The 20,834-nt window shown below is 37.1% G+C and overlaps 1 protein-coding gene across 4 annotated transcripts in view; it reads left to right on the top strand.

Annotated features, from left to right (window-relative positions):
* The window catches only part of Heatr5a (HEAT repeat containing 5A), a 110,179-nt gene that overhangs the window by 69,168 nt on the left and 20,177 nt on the right, over positions 1 to 20,834 (top strand). For all 4 annotated transcript variants that reach the window (XM_090345353.1, XM_090345354.1, XM_090345352.1 and 1 more), the window contains 7 exons: positions 313 to 451; positions 3,458 to 3,637; positions 5,747 to 5,986; positions 9,470 to 9,651; positions 10,652 to 10,720; positions 17,220 to 17,399; positions 18,194 to 18,383. In XM_090345353.1, the coding sequence (XP_090201479.1) occupies positions 313 to 451; positions 3,458 to 3,637; positions 5,747 to 5,986; positions 9,470 to 9,651; positions 10,652 to 10,720; positions 17,220 to 17,399; positions 18,194 to 18,383 (1,180 nt within the window). The remainder of the gene's footprint in view (positions 1 to 312; positions 452 to 3,457; positions 3,638 to 5,746; positions 5,987 to 9,469; positions 9,652 to 10,651; positions 10,721 to 17,219; positions 17,400 to 18,193; positions 18,384 to 20,834) is intronic.

Here is a 20,834-nt window from a genome sequence, read left to right as displayed (position 1 = left end):
AGTTCCTTCAGCTGTGTTTCCTTTATCTCTCAAAACTTACGTTTACTCAAATTCTGTCTTCCATCATTGTCATGAGACTTTTTCTTGTATATGAATATTACATAATTTAGTTCAGGTATTCTTTAAGCTGTGGAGACATTATATAAATATATAGTAGAATAATTTTAAGAAGTTTTTTTGTATTTGGTAAATTGTGATCAGCCTACTCACTTATAGGCTGGACAGAATGAGGGTAAAGAAAGCTTAGTGCCTATCTAGTAGATTTGTTGAATGCGATGAAATCTTTTTCATTCCCCATATGGTCTTTTCCAGGTAAATCTTTGTAGTCCTTACTTGTTATTAAGAAGAGCCGTTCTGGCTTGTTTACGTCAGCTTGTACAGAGAGAAGCAGCTGAAGTTTCAGAACATGCTGTTGTGCTTGCTAAGGACAGCAAAGAAGAGTTGACTCCAGGTAATTCTTTTTTGTCAGTGTGACATCCAGGTCAAATGATTGTTTTAATATTAAGCTTTCCACATATACTTGCATTTTTTTTGATAGACCTGGGGCTTGAACTCAGGGCCTGAGCATTGTCCTTGGACTTTTTCCTCATGGCTAGCACTCTACCACTTGAGTCATAGAACCACTATGGGCTTTTTTCTATGTATGTAGTACCAAAGAATTGAACCCGGATCTTCATGCATGCTAAGAATGCACTCTACCACTAGGCTAAACTTCTGGCCCTATACTTGCATTTTTAAAAGCATAATCTGAAAGCTTATGTATAATGTGCCTTAAATCTTCTTCAAGAAGCAGATACCAATATTTCATTCTGTAAACTTGTAAGTAATAGTCAGGTACCTATGGCTCACACCAATAATCCAAGCTGCTTGGAGGCTGAAAATGTTGGGATCTTGGTTTGAGACCAACTTAGACAAAAATGTTTGAGAAGTACCTTCTGAACCCCATGTCTGGGCACAATGGTATATGCCTATTGTCTAGCTACATTGGAGGCTGATATCAGAAGGAACGCAGTTCCAGAGCAGCCGGCAGAAAATTCCATAAGACTCCAACTCAACAGAAAAGTCTAGGCATCGTGGCACACATTTATCATCCTACCTAAAACAGGAATCCTAAAATAGTCAAATAATGGTCCAGGTGTTTACCTGGGCAAGAATCGGGCTAATTCTAAAATACCTACTGCAAAAAAAAAAAAGAGGGTTGGAAATATGGTTCAGTGGTAAAGTGCCTGCTTAGAAAATGTGAGACACTGAATTCAAATGCCAGTACCAAAGAAGGGTAATAATAATGTCTTGAGTATGTATAATTTCTATAGTATTATCATACTTCTATTAATTCAAAGAGTTAATAAAGCTTTCCAGTATTGTAATACTTTCAGATCCATATATTTTACTATCAGTAGTCTGTACTATAGTTCATAATTAGTATCACTGTTGGCTGGGAGTTTGGCCTAGTGGTAGAGTGCTTGCCTAGCATGCACAAAGACTCAGATTCAATTCCTCGATACCATATATATATAAAAAAAGCCAGAAGTGGTGCTGTGGCTCAAGTGGTAGAGTTCTAGCCTTGAGAAAGCCCAAGGACAGTGTTCAGGCCCTGAGTTCGAGTTCAAGGCCCAGGACTGGCAAAAAAAAAAGTTCATTGTTAACTTGGGTTAATCAGCATAGCTATGACAACTTTAATAATGTAATAATATCAAGCATTCTATATATATATATATTTTTTTGCCAGTTCTGGCATTTGAACTCAGGGCTTAAGCACTGTCCTTGGACTTTCTCAAGGCTAGAGCTCTTCCACTTGAGCCACAGCATCATTTCCAGTTTTTTCTATGTATATGGTACCAAGGAATTGAGCTCCCACCCCCACCCCATCACCCCCACCACTCCCCTCTGGCCTTCGCGCATGCTAGGCAAACACTCTACCATTAGGCCAAACTCCTGGCCCAAACATTCTTCCTAATGGGACTTCAAGTTCCTATTCACCACTGAAATTGTAGCAGTTGCTTTATGTTTTCACTATGTCTGCATTCGGGTAAATTTTCTAGAAATATTGAATTGGTTATATGAGCAAAATTAAAGAACTCATTGTGTGTTTAAAATGTTGTCATTTTTCAAACCCACAGAAAAATTAAAGGAACCATGCAGTGAACACATATATTCTCCTAGTTACTATTTTTATTCCATTTGTTTTATATTTTTGTATCCATTTCTCCATACGAAATTTTTGTCAAGTTATTGCAAAGAAAACTGTGGACAGTTCATCCCTAAATACTTAAGTTCTCATTTCCCCAAAATAACAACATTCTCTAACATGACCACACATCATTGCCATCATATGAAAATCAGTGTTAGTTTGGTATATATAGATGAATAAACTATAGCATAAATTAATAATCCTCAAACTTCCCAGCATTCAAAAAGTGTTCTTTCTGGCTCCTACCTACACATTCACCCTCACTGAACATTAGGATTTAGTCAGTATTCACACAATACTTTTGACTACTAATCTGAAACATTTGTTCACCTTCTGATCTTTGAAACATAATTCCCTGTTCAAAATAGTCTGGCATAGTCTTTTAATAGGGTTAGTGCTTAATCTTCTTTCTAAATTTTCAAAATGTGTGCAGCACTTCTATATTCATAGCATAAAGTTACTGAATAGAAAAAAACGCTGCAATGAAACAGCTTTAAGATATGTTTAGATGGTCACCCCTTAGTATTGTAGGGGATTGGTTCCAAGATACACTATGGATATCAAAATCTTCAGGTAGAATCTAAATTATTTCATAAACGTTAGATGGGTTAAATCGTTTAAGAGGAGTTTTTGAAATTTTTGTAATTTAAGAAAGTAGATGCTGGAACAGTGCTTGTAGTTTGAAATACTTGATTCCAATGAGAACATTGCATTATGTTTGCTGTTAATTTAATAGTTCACAATAACTTAGTTGTAGTAATTATACATTTTTCTCTGTGCAATGGTTGTTTTCTGTTCTGTCTGTACTCTTCACATTCTGTCCTGTGTGTCAGAATGAGGACATTTTAGTTGTGTTTATTGATTTGAAATTAACTTTAGAGAAAAAATAAAAGAATTATAGCAAGAAACATTGGATAAAATCTATGTGTGTATTGTACTGAACATTTATCAGCTAATATGACAATAGATTTTTTTTTTAGATAGCTGGACAGGGAGTCTAGAGGTATAGCTCAAGTGGTAGAGCATTTCCCTGGCAATGAGAAGCTGTGACTTCTAGACCCCTGTACTTCAGTAACTATATAGGATCATAGTCGTCCTAAAGTTTAACTGTAGACTAAATTCCATTTCTGGATTTAAGTTCAATATATAGGCTAGTTCTTTAAGATATATGTATGTATAATATTTAATAATTATTGAATATGTTTGCTTCTCATATGGCAGTTTTGTTTTCTGTATTACTTAGATCACCAGTTTTCTTCTTGTCAGATGCTAACATCAGAGAAGTGGGCCTTGAAGGGGCATTATTGACATTATTGGACAAAGAGACAGATCAAAGATTATGCCAAGATATCAAAGAGACTTTAAATCACATGCTAACATCCATGGCAGTAGAAAAGCTCTCCTTTTGGTTAAAGCTTTGTAAAGATGTGCTTGCTGCATCTGCAGGTAAGTGTGACTAATTACCAGATGAAAGATTAAGATGAGGGGAAAAAAGAAACTTTATACAAAATTGTTTCCCCCTTGGAATGTACCAATTGTATCTAATTCTAATTGAGTTCTAATTGAGTTGTCATTTGTTTCTTCAAAAAATGATTCTATTGTGATGTTATAGAAATAATTCTCTTTGAATTACACAAAATGAATCCAACCTTTAAGATTTATTTTCTGCTTTGATTATCCTAAATGACTTTCCAGTACCAAAAAACATTTATATTATTAAAACTATAACTTAGGGCTGGGAGTTTGGCCTAGTGATAGAGTGCTTGCCTAGCATACACAAAGACCCGGGTTCAATTCCTTGGTACCACATGCATAGAAAAAAGCTGAAAATGATGCTGCTGAGACTCAAGTGGTAGAGCTCTAGCCTTTAGAAAGTCCAAGAATAGTGCTCAGGCCCTGAGCTCAAGCCCAGGACTGGCCAAAAAACAAAACCTATAACCTAAATTATATTGTCCCATTATCTCTTTTTATATATGATTATCACTTTTGAGATTGTTTATCAAAAAAAAAAAACTACAGAACCAGAAAAAACTACAGAAATCTGCTGAATGCTGGTGGCTCACACTTGTAATCCTAGCTACTCAGGAGACTGAGATCTGAGGATCACAGTTGGAAGCCAGCCCAGGCAGAAGGTCCCCTGAAACTCTTACCTGCAGCTAACCACTCAACCATAAATGGACCTGTGACTCAAGTAATAGAGCACTAGGCTTGGGCACAAAGACAAAGAGGCTCAGGGATAGGGCCGGGCCTTGAGTTCAAGCCCCACAACTGACTGCTGGGTGGGGGAAGGGAACCAAAAAAAACCCCAAAACTATGGAAATCTTACCAAAGTACCTAGTTTAGTACCTAAACTAACTAGAACATCAGTAATTCACAATTAGCGATGTTCATTTCAGATACCATTAGAAAATAGTGCTATTTCCCTAGTATCTCACAATACTTAGTAAAAGATAGGTACTTGGGGTTTTTTTGTTTTTGTTTTTGTGAGTCATGGAGCTTTAACTCGGCCTGGGCGCTGACCCTGAGCTTTTCATCTCAAGGCTACCACCCTACCCCTGGGCCTGGGCGTTGTCCCTTAGCTCTTCAGCTAAAGGCTACCACCCTACCCTAGAGCCAAGCCCCACTTCCCATTTTCTAGGGGATAAGAGTCTTAGGTCCTTTTGTGCCCAGGCTGGCTTTGAACCTTGATCCTCAGATCTCAGTCTCCTGAGCAGCTAAGATTACAGGCGTGAGCCACCGCGCCCAACTATGTACTTGGATTTTTAAGCGTATATTCTAATATAGGACAGAAAATAAGTGAGAGAAAGAATAAAAATAAAGACTGATTCTGTATATATTACCTGATTTAGTTCTTCAACCCATCCTGCGAATAGAGAGTATTCCTTTATTTTACAGATGAAAAAATAAACAATAAAAATGCTTCAAGAGGAAGTAGATCGCTTAAAAACAGAGATACGAGCCTAAGTCTGCATAAAACCCATGGAATTTTTTTCCCCACCCCTCAAAAAAGCACAACCCTTGAACTTTCCATTATGGTGTTTCCTTTGTTTTTCCAGACCTAGGGTTTGCACTCAGCCTGGCTGCTGACCCTGACTCTCTTTGTGCTCAAGACTAGCGTTCTACCACTTGAGCCACAGCACCACTTTTGGCTTTTTCTGAGTAGTTTATTAGAGATAAGAATCTTATGGACTTTCTGCATGGGCTGACTTCAAACTATAATCCTCAGATCTCAGCTTCCTGAGTAGCCAGAATTACAGACCTGAACCACTAGCACCCAGCTTAATCCATCTTTTGCTGGTTATTTGGAAATAGTCTCCTTTTCTGCTCAGGCTGGCTTCAAAACTCAGTCTTTAAATCTCAGCCTCTTGAGTAGCTAGTATTACAGGAATGATCCACTGGCTGGCTTTCATAGCATTTCCTTTAGCTTAACACTATCGCTTGTACTTATTAGACCTGATAATTATTTAGTAGCATGTGATTGATCAGTCTAAAACTAAAGTCCTTGGCAAATATAAACTGCAGTTAATTATCATGTTTGCTTTCTCTTGGTAAAAGATTTTACAGGAGTAACCTGTGTGGATGCAATGCAAGAGGAAGAAGGAGACAGAGGTGATGATGCATCAGTCCTGACCACTAGAAATAATGAAAAATCACACCCTTTTACAAATCCCCGATGGGCCACTCGAGTCTTTGCTGCTGAATGTGTCTGTAGGATAATTAAACAGTGTGAGAATGCAAACAGTGCACATTTTGACATTGCTCTAGCACAAGAAATGAAAAAAAAGGATTCAAGAAGTAAGTGGCATAGTAATAAAAAGATCAAGAGAGGGCCGGGAGTTTGGCCTAGTGGTTAAAGTGCTTGCCTAGCATGCATGAAGACCTGGGTTCGATTCCTCGGTACCACATACATAGAAAAAAGCCGGAAGTGGTGCTGAGGCTCAAGTGGTAGAGCTCTAGCCTTGAGAAAGTCCAAGGACAGTGCTCAGGCCCTGAGCTCAAGCCCAGGACTGGCAAAAAAAAAAAAAAAAAAAAAGATCAAGAGATATAAGTAAAAAGCTAAAAAGCTTTATTCTTCCAACTCAGTTATGAAACTTCATCATGTTTATATAAGGTTTTGGGAGGGGGGATTTTGTGGGTCATGGGTCTTGAAGTCGACCTGGGCACTGTCCCTGAGCTCTAAAGCCCAACACACTACCCTTGAGCCAAGCCCCACTTCCTGTTTATTTCTAGAGGTTAATTGGAGATAAGAGTCACAGGTCCTCCTGAGTATCTAGGATTACTGGCGCTGTGCCCAGCTAAATTGTTTCAATATATTAGCCACTACATTTTTAATGTTACTTTTTTAGATAAAACTTTTTTGCATTTAAATTTAAAGGGGATGTTCAGTGAAGCAATTAGGTTCTCAAGAAGAGTTTACAGTAGCTAATTCACAAAAAATCATTTTCTAATTTGTAATTTTTACCAAATTTTGCTAATAGGTTGTTTTGGTCTCATAGATACTATGTAGAAACATGTAGGCCTATCTCTGTGTCACGTAAACTGATTGTAATTATGTTTTGACCTTCCCAATATGTGTGTATGCTGTATATTTTATTTTCTTTTTAAAAACCATGTAAGAATACATGTTCAAAAACACAATGCATGCCAGGCACTGGTGGCTCATTCTCATAATCCTTGCTACTCAGGAGACTGAGATCTGAAGCTTGAAGTTAAAGCTAGACCAGGCAGAAAAGTCTGTGAAACTATTATTTCCAATTAACCAATAAAGCCAGAAGTAGAGCTGTGGCTGAAGTGGTAAAGTACCAACCTTGACTAAAAAAGCTGAAGGGCAGAGCCCAGACTCTGAGTTCAAGCCCGAGTACGGGCATTTAAAAAAAAAAGAAAAAAGAAAAGCCACAGTGTACATTTCTAAATGCCATAGGAATATCAGACAAAATAATCACAAATAATTATAGAGCAAATATTACTATTACCAGTGTAATTATAAGGTGTCTCTGATTTAATTTTTTTTTCTTTTTTTTTTTTTTTTTTTTGCCAGTCGTGGGGCTCGAACTAAGGGCCTGGACTTTTCTCAAGGCTAGAGCTCTACCACTTGAGCCACAGTACCACTTCCACCTTTTTTCTATGTATGTGGTACTGAGGAATCGAACCTGGATCTTTGTGCATGCTCCTGGCATAATTATTTTTCAACCAAGTATTTCTTGAAGTTTCTATTTGGGATAAGTACTATGAAAGATACTTTTGGGTATAAAATTAATATACCATGGATAGTTCCTGTTTCCTATGCTCTCAATTAAAATTGTTTATGCTTACTGAGATTTGGGAGTTCTTCACTGTGAAACAGGGCTTTTCTGTGAATTACTGTCATGTTTTCTATGTAAAGGTTATCTATATTTCTAACCATATTGAAACACGATAAATGATTTTCTTATGTCTCAAAATTGATATATCAAATACTGTTACAGTAAAGAAATAATCATTTATTTTATATCATTATTGTATGTCCATCATTTGTATATGTCTCAATATATGAAAAAATTACGCTATCCTTCTGTGCTCGTGGTTCGCACCTGTAATTCTAACTATTCAGGAGCTGAGATCTAAGGATCATGGTTTGAAGCCATTCTGGGCAGAAAAATCTAGGAAATCCTTTCTCCTGTTAAATAGCAATAAGTCAGAAGTAGAGTATGGCTCAAGTGGTAAAGCACCTAACTTGAGTCCCTGAGGTCAAGCCCCAGTACTAGCATACATATATAGATAGATCTATATATAATATTTATAGATGTATTCAGGCTATACAAAGAACCAAATGACATAACTGGAAATTAGTCTCTCAGATTTGTGTGCCCAGGTTGGGAACATATCAACCTCAGATCTTGAGACCTTCTGAGTCACTAAGATTATAGCCATGAGCCACCAGCACCCTTAAAACCCTTTTGTTATTCTTTTGAATATTCTTATTGTTATAAAAGTGATGTACAGAGGGGTTAGTTACGTAAGTCAGGTAAAGAGTACGTTTCTTTTTGGACATTGTCACCTCTTCTCTCTCTCCCAGTGAAACTTTTTTAAAAGGAACTTTAAGAGCTAAGTACTTAGGCTCATACTTCTAATCTAGAGATTTTGAGGATCTTGGCTCAGTGCCAGCCTTGGGAAAAATGTTGATGAGACCCTGTCTTGATCAATAAGTGGGGCATGGAGTGGTGTATGCCTATAGTTCCACCTAGGCTACATGGGAGGCATAGGTAGGAGGAGAGTCAGAGTCCAGGATAGTCCTGGACAGAAGACTCAACACAATAACTAAGGCTCCAAAGGTAGGGGAGCTGATCATATGGCTTAAATGGCAAAACACCTGCCTGGCAAGCATGAGGTTCTGAGTTCAATCTGCAACATTGCTAAAAACATAAATGAATAAAGGAACATTAAAAGAGCATCAGTTACTGCCTAATTCATCAAAACCCAAGGTCTGTTAAGTATCAACTAATGTACATTTCTCAGAAATTTTGAACAAGACTGTTTATTGAAAAGACTGTTAACACTTTTTTATATATTTTTTATTGTAATTAATAGAAGGGTTACATTATATTCACCAGATAGAAGGTGCATTGCTTCACATACATTGATACTCTTTCTCATGTCTTGGTCCCCATTTCCCTCCCCTTATCCCCACCCCTCATCTTGTTTTCCTCCCTTCCCTATCTGACTTCAAATAACCAAATATGCATATATACAATATATCAGATAACCAGATGAAATACTATAACAATATGAGATAACCAAGGGACAGCAAAAGAGATGAGAGATAACATAGTACATTAAGGACAGACTGTTAACACTTTTAAATGACGCTAATTTTGTCTTTAGCTTTTGCATAGCATTATGTAATTGTTAAAGTTCAGATTTTTTTGTGTTTTTGTGTTTATGTGTTTATATGCACTTAAAATCTGGTGTGTGTGTGTGTGTGTGTGTGTGTGTGTGTGTGTTCAGAGATTTTTTTTTTTAGAGACAGGGTTTCACTGTGTAGCTGACCTATTCACTGTTCTGTCCAGACTGGCCTTGAACTCAAAACCATCCTACCTCATGCTCTCAATGCTGGGATTACAGGCATGCATCATAACATTTAGCTTAAATTCTATATTTAAAACAGTGAAAATAAGCAGTAATCAACTGAAAGGTACCTTAAAAAAATTCTAGGGTATGAAATTAGAGGACAAAATGTAACTATATAAACTTTAGTTCCAGCATATTCTTTTTCTTGATAAGATCTTTTTAATTTTACAGATGACTTTTTGGTGTTACATCTTGCTGACTTAATTCGCATGGCTTTTATGGCTGCCACAGATCACAGTGATCAGCTCCGTCTTTCTGGCCTTGAAACACTATTAGTTGTTATTCGGCAATTTGCAGCTATTCCAGAACCAGAGTTTCCAGGTCATGTGATTCTAGAACAGTATCAAGCCAATGTAAGCATTTTCTGTTAGAATTGTTCATATTAAACAACACTGGTAAAATGTCATGTCACCTATATTCATGAAGGATATCTCTTCTAACATATTACTACTATTGTGAGTATGCATAAAGTACACACTGTAGAGGAACTCTAATAGCTAATATTTTTTAAGAGTGCAAGTAAAAGCAAAGTGGTGTATATAAAATAAATCTTATATCTTAAGGGTTAGTTTTCATAATTAAAATCAGGCTAATTTGAGGAAATAAAGTAGTAATGAAACTTTAACCTTTTAAATATCTGAATATGCAGCATAACACTACTCTGTTTAAGCCACGTGTGTATTTTATTTTTACTACCCCTATAATAGAATATTATGTGTAACTTCATTATTTTTTTACTAGATCTAGGAAACGATTCAGGCTTATGTTCCTGGCTTTATACTTTTTAAAAGCTGATTAGATTTGACTGATCCATTGATCAATGTAAGGAGATCAAGGAAGATAACATAACATTACCTGTCTTGTAATCCTGTAACTCTATTCACCCAAGTAGAACTCAGAGGTCACTCCTAATGGCTGACCGTGAAAGAAACTAGAGCAATTAACCAGCTGGTTGGCTGTCTATATCACTTCTTCCCAGAGGGAACACCATGTATGGTTAGAGATTTTCTCACTTGAATGATAACAAGATGACTGTCAGCAATCAGGACCTTATGAAGAAAGAGAATTTCTTTCCCAAGACTTTCAGCAAAAGGCTTAGGAGCTTTCAGTGTCCCAGTTGTGAGTCCCTGGAGACAAACAGTACTGCCCATTCCAAGGAAACTACATAGACTAACACTTGGGGAAGAAATGATTTCCCAAAGGAAAAACTGAGATGCCAATATCTAAAAATAAGGGAAGATATTCAGGATAGACAAACATTACAGGTGCCCAGAGTAACTTACAAATAAATTTGAAATAATGTTTAAGATTTGCTTTCTTATTGATGTTTGATATCATGAAATTTCTTATCAGGTAGGAGCAGCACTTAGACCAGCCTTCACTTCAGATACACCACCTGATGTCACTGCCAAAGCATGTCAGGTAATGCTTAAAAAGAAGAACCTTAGCTGGGCATGATGGCTCACACCTGTAATCCTGGCTACCAAGGAGGCTGAGATCTTAGGATCGTGGTTCAAAACCAGCCTGGGCACTAAAGACTGTGAGACTTTATCTCCAATTAACTATTTAAAAACTAGAAGTGGCTTTGTGGCTCAAGGGATAGGGTGGTAGCTTAGGCCCAGAGTCCAAGCCCCACAACGGGCAAAAAAAGAAAAAGAAAAAAAAAGTAAAAACTGTGGGCCAGGAATTAGGCCTAGTGTTAGGATGTTTGCCTACCATGCAGGAAGACCCTGGTTTGATTCTTCAGTACTACATATATAGAAACAAGCTGAAAGTGGTGCTGTGGCTCAAGTGGTAGAGTTCCAGCCTTGAGAAAACCCAAGGACAGTGCTCAGGCCCTGATTTCAAGTCCCAGGACTGGCAAAAAAAAAAAAAATAATAAGGGGCCGGGAGTTTGGCCTAGTGGTTAAAGTGCTTGCCTAGCATGCATGAAGACACGGGTTCGATTCCTCGGTACCACATACATAGAAAAAAAGCCAGAAGTGGTGCTGAGGCTCAAGTGGTAGAGCTCTAGCCTTGAGAAAGTCCAAGGACAGTGCTCAGGCCCTGAGCTCAAGCCCAGGACTGGCAAAAAAAAAATAATAATAATAATAATAATTAATTAATTATTTTTCCATCTATCTGAGCTTCCCTTCCCTTTCTTCTCCCCTTTTTTCTTCCCTTCTTTTACTCTCCCTTTTAAGTTTAAAGGATTCCCTATTTTATAACTATGTAGTGAATATGTCACAATGCATTTATACAGTCCATATTAATGTGTATGGGAATTTTTTTTCCTTTGCTGTTACAAATAGTACTGTAGTAAGTGATCTTCCACATACATCTTTGTACTAGATACAGGTATCTCTAAGATAAATTTCCCAAAGTTGGATGATGAATTAAAGAATACAAATTTATCAATTACAACTCCTACCAGTAGTGTATACAATTTTCCCACAGCCTCAGGAGCATGACAAATTGTCAGACTTGGAGATTTTTGTCTTCTTGAGAGACAAAAATGTATAACCGTTTTCCAAGTTTTTACAAGATATAAATGCTTACATTTATATCTCTAACAAAGTTGAGCATATTTTCATCTAAGTCATATAATACTTTTAAACAGTTGCTTTTCTTGAAATGGGTTTTCAAATACTTAATAATGAGCAAATACAAGAATACAATGAATAAATTAAATATAAGTGTAATGGAAGAATCTAACGTTAGGCAATTCTATCACTTTTTTTACTTATTTATTCATGCATGCTGAGGGTTAAACTCAAAACATTGCATAAACTAATCATGTGTTTTACCTCTGAACAATATCCCCAACAAGTCAGCATTCTTTTACTCAGTTATCACTATGATACTAGCTACTCAGAAGGCTAAGATCTGAGAATCACGGTTTGAAGTCAGTTTGGGCAGTAAAGTCTGAAACTCTTATCTCCATTTAACCATTAAAAAGCCAGAGTAGAACTGTGGATCAGGTGATAGAGCACCAGCCTTAAGCAAAAAGCTAAGAAATAGAACCCAGCTTCTGAGTTCAAGCTCCAGTACTGACACATACACACATATTTAAAACAACAACAACAAAAAATATATATATGCCGTGCCAGGCTCAGCCTGTAATCCTAGCTCTACTCAGGAGACTGAGATCTGAGGATCTCTGTTCAAAGCCAGCCCAGGCACAAAAGGACCTGAGACTTTTAACTCCAATTAACCTTTAGAAAATGGGAAGTGGGGTTTGGCTCAAGGGTAGGGTGGTAGCCTTGAGCTGAAGAGTTCCAGGACAGTGCCCAGACCCAGAGTTCAAGCCCCATGACCCACAAAAGAGGATGGAAGGAAGGAAGGAAGGAAGGAGGGAGGGAGGGAGGGAGGGAGGGAGGGAGGGAGGGAGGGAGGGAAGGAAGGAAGGAAGGAAGGAAGGAAGGAAGGAAGGAAGGAAGGAAAGTCTTATCTACTACTTATAAACTACTCAGGAAAGACTGAAGTGGCACTGTGGCTCAAGTAGTAGAGTGCCACCCTTGAGCAAAAGAAGCTAAGGCCCTGAGTTCAAATCCCAAGACCAGCAAAAAAAGAAAAAGATAAGAAATATATGAGTGCCTTCACTGTTGAAAAAACCATATTATATATTGTAATGAGTCTGTAGTTTGTCACATTGTCTATATTTTTACCATAAGCCAGTTAAAGTGTATAATGACACAAAGACTAAATAACTATTGATTAATCTTGGTTTATAATGGAGTTAAATTTCAAAAAAAAACTTGTCATATGTTAAAATATCAGAAATAGAGAAAGCATTTAAAGATACTTAAACAGGGCCGGGAGTTTGGCCTAGTGGTTAAAGTGCTTGCCTATCATGCATGAAGACCCGGGTTTGATTCCTCAGTACCACATACATAGATAAAAGCCAGAAGTGGTGCTGAGGCTCAAGTGGTAGAGCTCTAGCCTTGAGAAAGTCCAAGGACAGTGCTCAGGCCCTGAGCTCAAGCCCAGGACTGGCAAAAAAATAAATAAATAAATAAAGATACTTAAACAACATAGTACACTATAATTTTTCTTTATAAGTGTATCAGTAGCCATGAAAAGAAAAATTCAAAGAGCAGGGTTTTTTTTGGGGGGGAGGAGGGGGGAGTCTAGGGCTTGTAATCAACCTTTGTGCTGCCCCTGAGCTCTGCAGCTCAAGGCTACCACTCTACTCTTGAGCCAAGCCCCACTTCCCATTTTCTAGGAGTTAATTGGAGATAAGAGCCTCAGGTTATTTTGTGCCTGGGCTGGCTTTGAACAGAGATCCTCAGATCTCAGCCTCCTGAGTAGCAAGGATTACAGGCAAAGAGCAGTTTTTTGTTTGTTGCAGTTGTGGGGCGGAACTCAGGGCTTAGGCTCTGTTCCTGAGCTGTTTTTGTTCAAGGCTAGCGCTTTGGTGATTAATTGGAGATAAGAGTCTCAAAGACTCTGGCTTTGAGCCATGATTCTCAGATCTCATCCTTCTGAGTAACTAGGATTACAGGCATGAGTCACTAGCACTCAAAGTGCAGTTTCTACTGATACATACTGGTTTTGCCCCATTGTAAAGTCAGAAATTATTAAGTTGAACCATAGTGATTCATGGGTCAGCTATACATGGAAATAGGCAAATAAAGTTTCTCTAGAAAAAGAAAAATGTGGGCCAGGAGTTTGGCCTAATAATAGAGTGCTTGCCTAGCATGCACGAAGACCACATACATAGAAAATGCCAGAAGTGGTACTGTAGCTCAAGTAGTAGAGCACTACTTGAGAAAGCCCAAGGACAGTGCTCAAAGAAACAAGAAAATCTAGTAGAAATGGATGATTTCTTAAATAAATATAGGCTACCCACACTGAACAACGATGAGGAAAACAAATTGAACAAACCAATCTCTTACGACGAAATTGTGGAAGTAATCAGGGAAATGCCAACTAAAAAGAGCTCAGGTCCAGATGGATTCACTGCAGAATTCTACAAGACATTTAAAGATGAAATAACACCTATACTCTTGAAACTCTTCCGAGAAATAGAAACAGAAGGAGCAATACCAAACTCATTTTATGAAGCTAATATTGCTCTCATCCCCAAACCAGGGAAAGACCCAACAAAAAAAGAAAACTACAGACCTATATCTCTAATGAACACAGACGCAAAACTCCTCAATAAAATATTGGCCAACAGAATCCAGAAACAAATTTTAAAAAATCATACACTATGATCAAGTAGGCTTCATCCCACAGATGCAAGGCTGGTTTAACATTCGCAAATCAATCAATGTAATACATCACATCAATAGAGCTAAGGATAAGAATCATATAATTTCTCTGGATGCGGAGAAGGCATTTGACAAAATACAACATCCATTCATGTTGAAAGCACTAGAAAAAATAGAAATAAGAGGTACATTCCTCAAAATAGTGAAAGCCATATATGGAAAACCTACAGCCAGTATTATACTAAATGGTGAAAGATTGGACCATTCACCTTAAATTCAGGAACTAGACAGGGATGCCCACTCTCTCCACTTCTCTTCAATATAGTGCTGGAACCCTTAGCCAAAGCAATAAGGCAAGAAAAGGATATCAAAGGGATTCACATAGGGAAAGAAGAAATTAAACTATCCCTATTCGCAGATGACATGATCCTCTACTTGAGTGACCCAACAAACTCCACTCCCAAACTACTAGAATTAATAAACTACTTTAGCAAAGTGGCAGGATACAATATTAACCTTCAAAAGTCAGTAGCCTTCTTGTACACCAACAATACACAAACAGAAGGCCAAATCAAGAAAATGATCCCATTCGCAATAGCCCCCAAGAGAATAAATTACTTAGGAATATACTTAACCAAAGATGTAAAGGAATTATTCAATGAAAACTATAAAAGCCTAACAAAAGAAATTAAAGAGGACACTAGGAAATGGAAAGACATCCCATGCTCGTGGCTAGGGAGAACCAACATAGTGAAAATGGCTATACTGCCAAAATTGATATACAAATTCAATGCAATCCCCATCAAAATCCCAAAGACATTCTTTACTGAAATAGAAAATATAATCCAAAGATTCATATGGAACAAAAAAAGACCTAGAATAGCCAAAACAATTCTAGGCAAAAAGAGCAATGCTGGTGGTATTACAATACCAGACTTCAAACTCTACTATAGAGCCATAATAACAAGAATTGCTTGGTATTGGCATGAAAACAGACCAGAAGATCAGTGGAACAGAATAGAAGACCCAGAAATAGAACCACATACCTATAGGCAACTTGTATTTGACAAAGGAGCCAAAGATATACAGTGGAACAAACACAGTCTATTCAATTATTGGTGCTGGCAAAACTGGGCAGCCACATGCAGAAAACTAAAACTTGACCCTAGCCTTTCGCCATGCACAAGCATTAACTCAAAATGGATCAAAGACCTCAACGTCAGACCCGGAAACTATGAAACTGCTATATGATAAAGTAGGAGAGACACTGGAACTCATAGGCATAGGCACAAGATTCCTGAACAGAATCCCAGGGTCACAACAGATTGGAGAGAGACTTGATAAATGGGACTACCTAAAAATAAAAAGTTTCTGTACAGATAAAAACATAGTTGCAAAAGTAGAGAGATAGCCAAGCAACTCGGAAAAGATATTCACCAACAATACATCTGACAAATGCTTAATATCCAGAATCTACAGGGAACTCAAGAAACTAATCCCCCCAAACCCAATAAACCATTCACTAAATGGGCAAGGGAACTAAAGAGAGACTTATCAGAAGAAGAGATTAAAATGGCAGAAAAGCATATGAGAAAATGTTCATCATCTATGGTCATAAAGGAAATGCAAATAAAAACAACCCTAAGATACCACCTTACCCCAACAAGAATGGCCAAAATTTTGAACTCAGACAAGGACAGTTGCTGGCGGGGTTGTGGAGAAAAAGGAACCTTACTACACTGCTGGCGGGAATGTAGACTAGTTCAGCCACTCTGGAAAGCAGTGTGGAGGTTTCTTAAAGAACTGAGAATAGACCTTCCCTACAATCCCGCCATACCACTTCTGGGCATCTATCCTAAACTCATGACCCAATATATTATAAGGACACCTGCTCAGCTATGTTCATCTCTGCACTATTCACAATAGCCAAGCGATGGAAACAAGCCAGATGCCCTACTGCAGATGAATGGACACAGAAAATGTGGTATATATACACAATGGAATTCTACATAGCCAACAGACAAGATAAAATAATGGCATTCGCAGGGAAGTGGATGAATCTAGAGCGAATCATGTTGAGTGAGACAAGTCAAGACTTAAGGAACAAAAGGCGCATGGTATCCTTAATATGTGGGTATTAAATCCAAAGAGTACAAGAGCGAGGACTCAATAACTGCATACCCAAAGCTCTGGACATGGTAATGGAAATATAAATATAACTATATAGACATAAAAACCTATGTCTCTATAGACATAATATTTTATTTCTTTAATATGTTTCTATGGCATACAAACCCTTAGCCTAATTTTGATTAAGTTCTAAATACTAAGTCCCAGTGATTGTAAATAGAGATTCCCTCCTTGAACACTTGTTTGTTAAACTTGTCATTTAAAATTGATGTAAAAATCAACATTAATAAATTCTTTAAAAAAAACTTAACTTTGACCAACAAAAAAAAAGAGTAGAGAATTAAGTAAAATGTTAATCCAGGTATTTCTGACTTCAGAGTTTCATTTACCAATATTAATGTCTCATTTTTATGCAAAATAGCACTCATTTCCTTGTATCAACCTCAGTTTTCTTTCCTTTTTGAAGGGTTGGCTTTTGACTGTCCTTCTTGGTATATTATATTGGGTTACTTAATAGCAAGATTAGGTGAGCTCTGCTGAACTCAGGAAGGGATATTTATAATTTCTGAAACTAACTTGATTTTCTTAAATATTAGGTTTGCAGTGCCTGGATATCAAGTGGAGTTGTAAGTGACCTTAATGATCTACGAAGAGTCCATCAGTTGCTTGTTTCATCATTAACAAAAATACAGGCTGGAAAAGAAGCTTTAAGTCACCTATATAATGAAAGTGCTTCTACCATGGAGATCTTAGCTGTGCTAAAAGCCTGGGCAGAGGTTTGTGCGTTTTAACTTATAGCTGAAATTGTAGAAGTTGTTTATAAACAATCTTAGATTAATAACTTAAATTTAAGGATTGTGTGTGTGTGTGTGTGTGTGTGTGTGTGTCTGTGTGTCTGTGTGTATTTGGGGAGTAGCAGTGTTACTGTGCTAGAGACTGAACCCAGGGTTTTGCTCAGGTATTCTACAATCTTAGCTCTTGGTTTATTATCAAATCATTGTTTTTGTGCCAGTACTAGGGTTTAAATTCAGGGTCTGGGGACTATCCTTTTATCTTTTCCACTCATTGCTGGCACTTTACCACTTGAGCCACATCTCCAACTCTAGCTCTTTGTTAATTGGAGATAAGAGACTAACTTTATGGCTGAGGCTGGCTTAAACAAAAATCCTCATATCTCAACTTCCAAAATATACCCATGACTGGCTATTATTTAGTAAGTGTTCACAAACATTTTCAGTTGTAGTTTATTTCAGTTCAGAAATGGCTTTTAGTAGCTATATGTTGAAATGGACTGTTAGGTTACAATCTACAGAATGCTGCAGTCAATAACTCCCCAAGTTATTAACAGCAACATATTTACTAGTTATTTGTTATCCTTGATGCATCTTATAAAAAGCGATATGTTTTCAGCCAGTTTTGTATGTGTGATTATTTCTATATGTGTGCTTTTTTGTATCACAGACCATTTCCAGTTCAGTATGCTTAAGAATAAGTCTGCCTCCTCAGAAACTGTAACAGTATTATGACACATTTTCATCAGATATAACAGTTTCTAACTTATAAATTATAGGTATACATAATTGCTGTTCAAAGTCATAAAAACCACAAACAAATTTCAAAGACTACCACCTGTTCAGAAGGACTTCTTGATTTAGTCCACACAGACCTTGGCACACTAAGCAGACTCTGGCTTGCTGCACTTCAAGATTTTGCTCTCTTAACTTTGTCTTCAGACTTTGCTTCCCAACTTCCTGATGAAGGTAAGGAGGTAAAATACTCATATCTTTTAAGTTTTCATAATTTCTCCAGTACCCAATAATTTTTATCAAATACATTTCTCCCAAAACAATTTTCATATACAGGATAAGCATCCAAGTGTCGATTGAGAGTAGATACCTGAAGTTAATTCACAAAGTCATAAGAAATGCCAAATTACTCTTCAAAATGGTTTGAACAATGGTGTATGCCCACCAGCAACCTGTTTCTGCTTCTTCAATGTGATATATTAAATATATTCACTTTTTGCCAATCTAGTGGTTATAAAATACTGTTTAATTTTAAATTTTATTTCTTTGGGAAAACTTTTTCATAAACTTATGGTGGTTGTTTTCTTCCATAAATACTGTAATCATAATATTCCCCATTTTTTATTTTGCTTGTCCTTTTCCTGAAAGAGGGTTTTTTTTGTTTTTGTTTTTGTTTTTGTTTTGGCCAGTCCTGGAGCTTGAACTCAGGGCCTCGGCACTGTCCTTGAGCTTTCTCAAGGCTAAGGCTATACCACTTGAGCTGCAGCATCACTTCGGGCTTTTTCTGTTTATGTGGTTCTAAGGAATTGAACCCAGGGCTTCCTGTATGCTAGGCAAGCACTGTAACACTAGGCTATACTCCCAACCTTGATAGAATAATTTTTATATGTGTATATTAACACTGTTCCTTTTTGATGTATGTCTTCCATTTATTTCCTCCCAGTCTATAAGCTATCCTTTTGTTTTTAACTTCAGTGTAGTTTGTCATTATGTTTTGTGTTTTTGTATATTACTTGACACATTTTTTTCCTTAACAAAGATCTTTAATCTTTACAGTTTTGCCATTCCGGTTTTGAATACTAGTTGAATTAAGAATTTATTTTGCTGGCGGGGAGTCTGGCCTAGTGGTAGAGTGCTTGCCTAGCATGCACAAAGACCCGGGTTCGATTCCTCATTACCACATACATAGCAAAAAGCCGGAAGTGGTGCTGAGGCTCAAGTGGTAGAGTGCTAGCCTTGAGAAAGTTCAAGGACAGTGCTCAAGCCTTGAGCCCAAGCCCAGGACTGGCAAAAAAAAAAGAAAGAAAGAATTTATTTTGCAAATATGTAATGGCGATAGGGACTTGATTTTATGCTATTTACTAATTCCACATTTTTTTGTATTGGGTAAATGATTGTTACTCCTAATATTCTGTGTTATTGCAGATATTTTGGCTGTTATTATTTACTTTTGGTATGTATTTTAGATTGAGCCCATCACATTCTATTTAGACTTTAAGATTACTTCCAGCCAGGTGCAGTGGTTCACACCTGTAATCCTAGCTACTCAGGAGGCTGACACCTGAGAATCATAGTTCAAGGTTAGCCTTGGCACTAAAGAGCATGAACTCTTATCTCTAATTAATCACTAGAAAACTGAAAGTGGGGTTGTGGCTCAAGGGGTAAAAAGGTCATAGACATTGCCCAGGCCCAGGGATAGGGCAGTAGCATTGAGCTGAAGAGCTCAAGGATAGCGTCCAGGCCCAGAGTTCAAGTCCCATGACCCACAAAAAAAAATAAATAAAAATAAATAAAATTATTTCTAAAGAAAATGGTTATTATACTTTAGAGTGTCATAAAATGTAAGCAAAGGGAGAATGAGCTAATATATTGAAACAATTTAGCAAAAATGAATGATAGACATCTTTTAATGTAAGTAAATTTTATAAACATGTTAAGAGGGAAAACAAGTTCCAAGGAGATGCATAAAACAGGATTTCTTTTAAGTAATAACAAATATAAACATTATTAATAAAGTGTAAGACTATATAACTTTTTAAATTTTAGTGTAAAGATGATTACAGAAGGGTTACAGGTAATAAATTGCCTTTTGAGCAGTGTCACTCCCTCCCTCATTCTCTCCGAGTTTTCTCCTGACTTCCTTCCCCCTTAATTGTGGTTTCCCATAGAGTATCTAGTGAGTTTCACTGCTGAGTTGGTACACCCTTTGTCCCACCTTTTCTGTGCTACCCCTTCCTCTCCCCAAATCCGATACATGTATATACAAGACAAAGAGTACAGAAATCAAAAACTACAACCAAAAGGAATAACCCAAAGAAAAGAAGAAAGAAAAAAAGAACCTCTAATAGTGCAATAAAAAACAGCATTTCCATTTCTTGGAGTTCATTTCGATAAGCATTATTTTATATGATCTTCTGCACATAGCTGTTGAGCCCTTGTGATTGTCTCCTAAGAATATCCTCCTTTATTCTCACTGTTCTCAGAGTGCTATTTAATTAATCATGTGCAAGTGAAATTATTTGTCTTTTACTATCCATTGGGTTTACTTGTAGATTTATAGGTATATTCTGATTATTACAAGGAAAAAAATGAGAGATTTAAGGAAGTAAGACAAAATGTTAATATCACTCTTAGAGATAAGTAAATGTGTTATTGGTATTTGTTTTAAACATATACGTGGGGCTG

The sequence above is a fragment of the Megascapheus bottae genome, chromosome 14 (genome assembly GCF_031878675.1).
Source record: "Megascapheus bottae isolate mThoBot1 chromosome 14, mThoBot2.hap1, whole genome shotgun sequence".
NCBI lineage: Eukaryota > Metazoa > Chordata > Mammalia > Rodentia > Geomyidae > Megascapheus > Megascapheus bottae.
The sequence above is the reverse complement of the archived record's forward strand: the minus strand, read 5'-3'. Positions and strand labels throughout refer to the sequence as shown.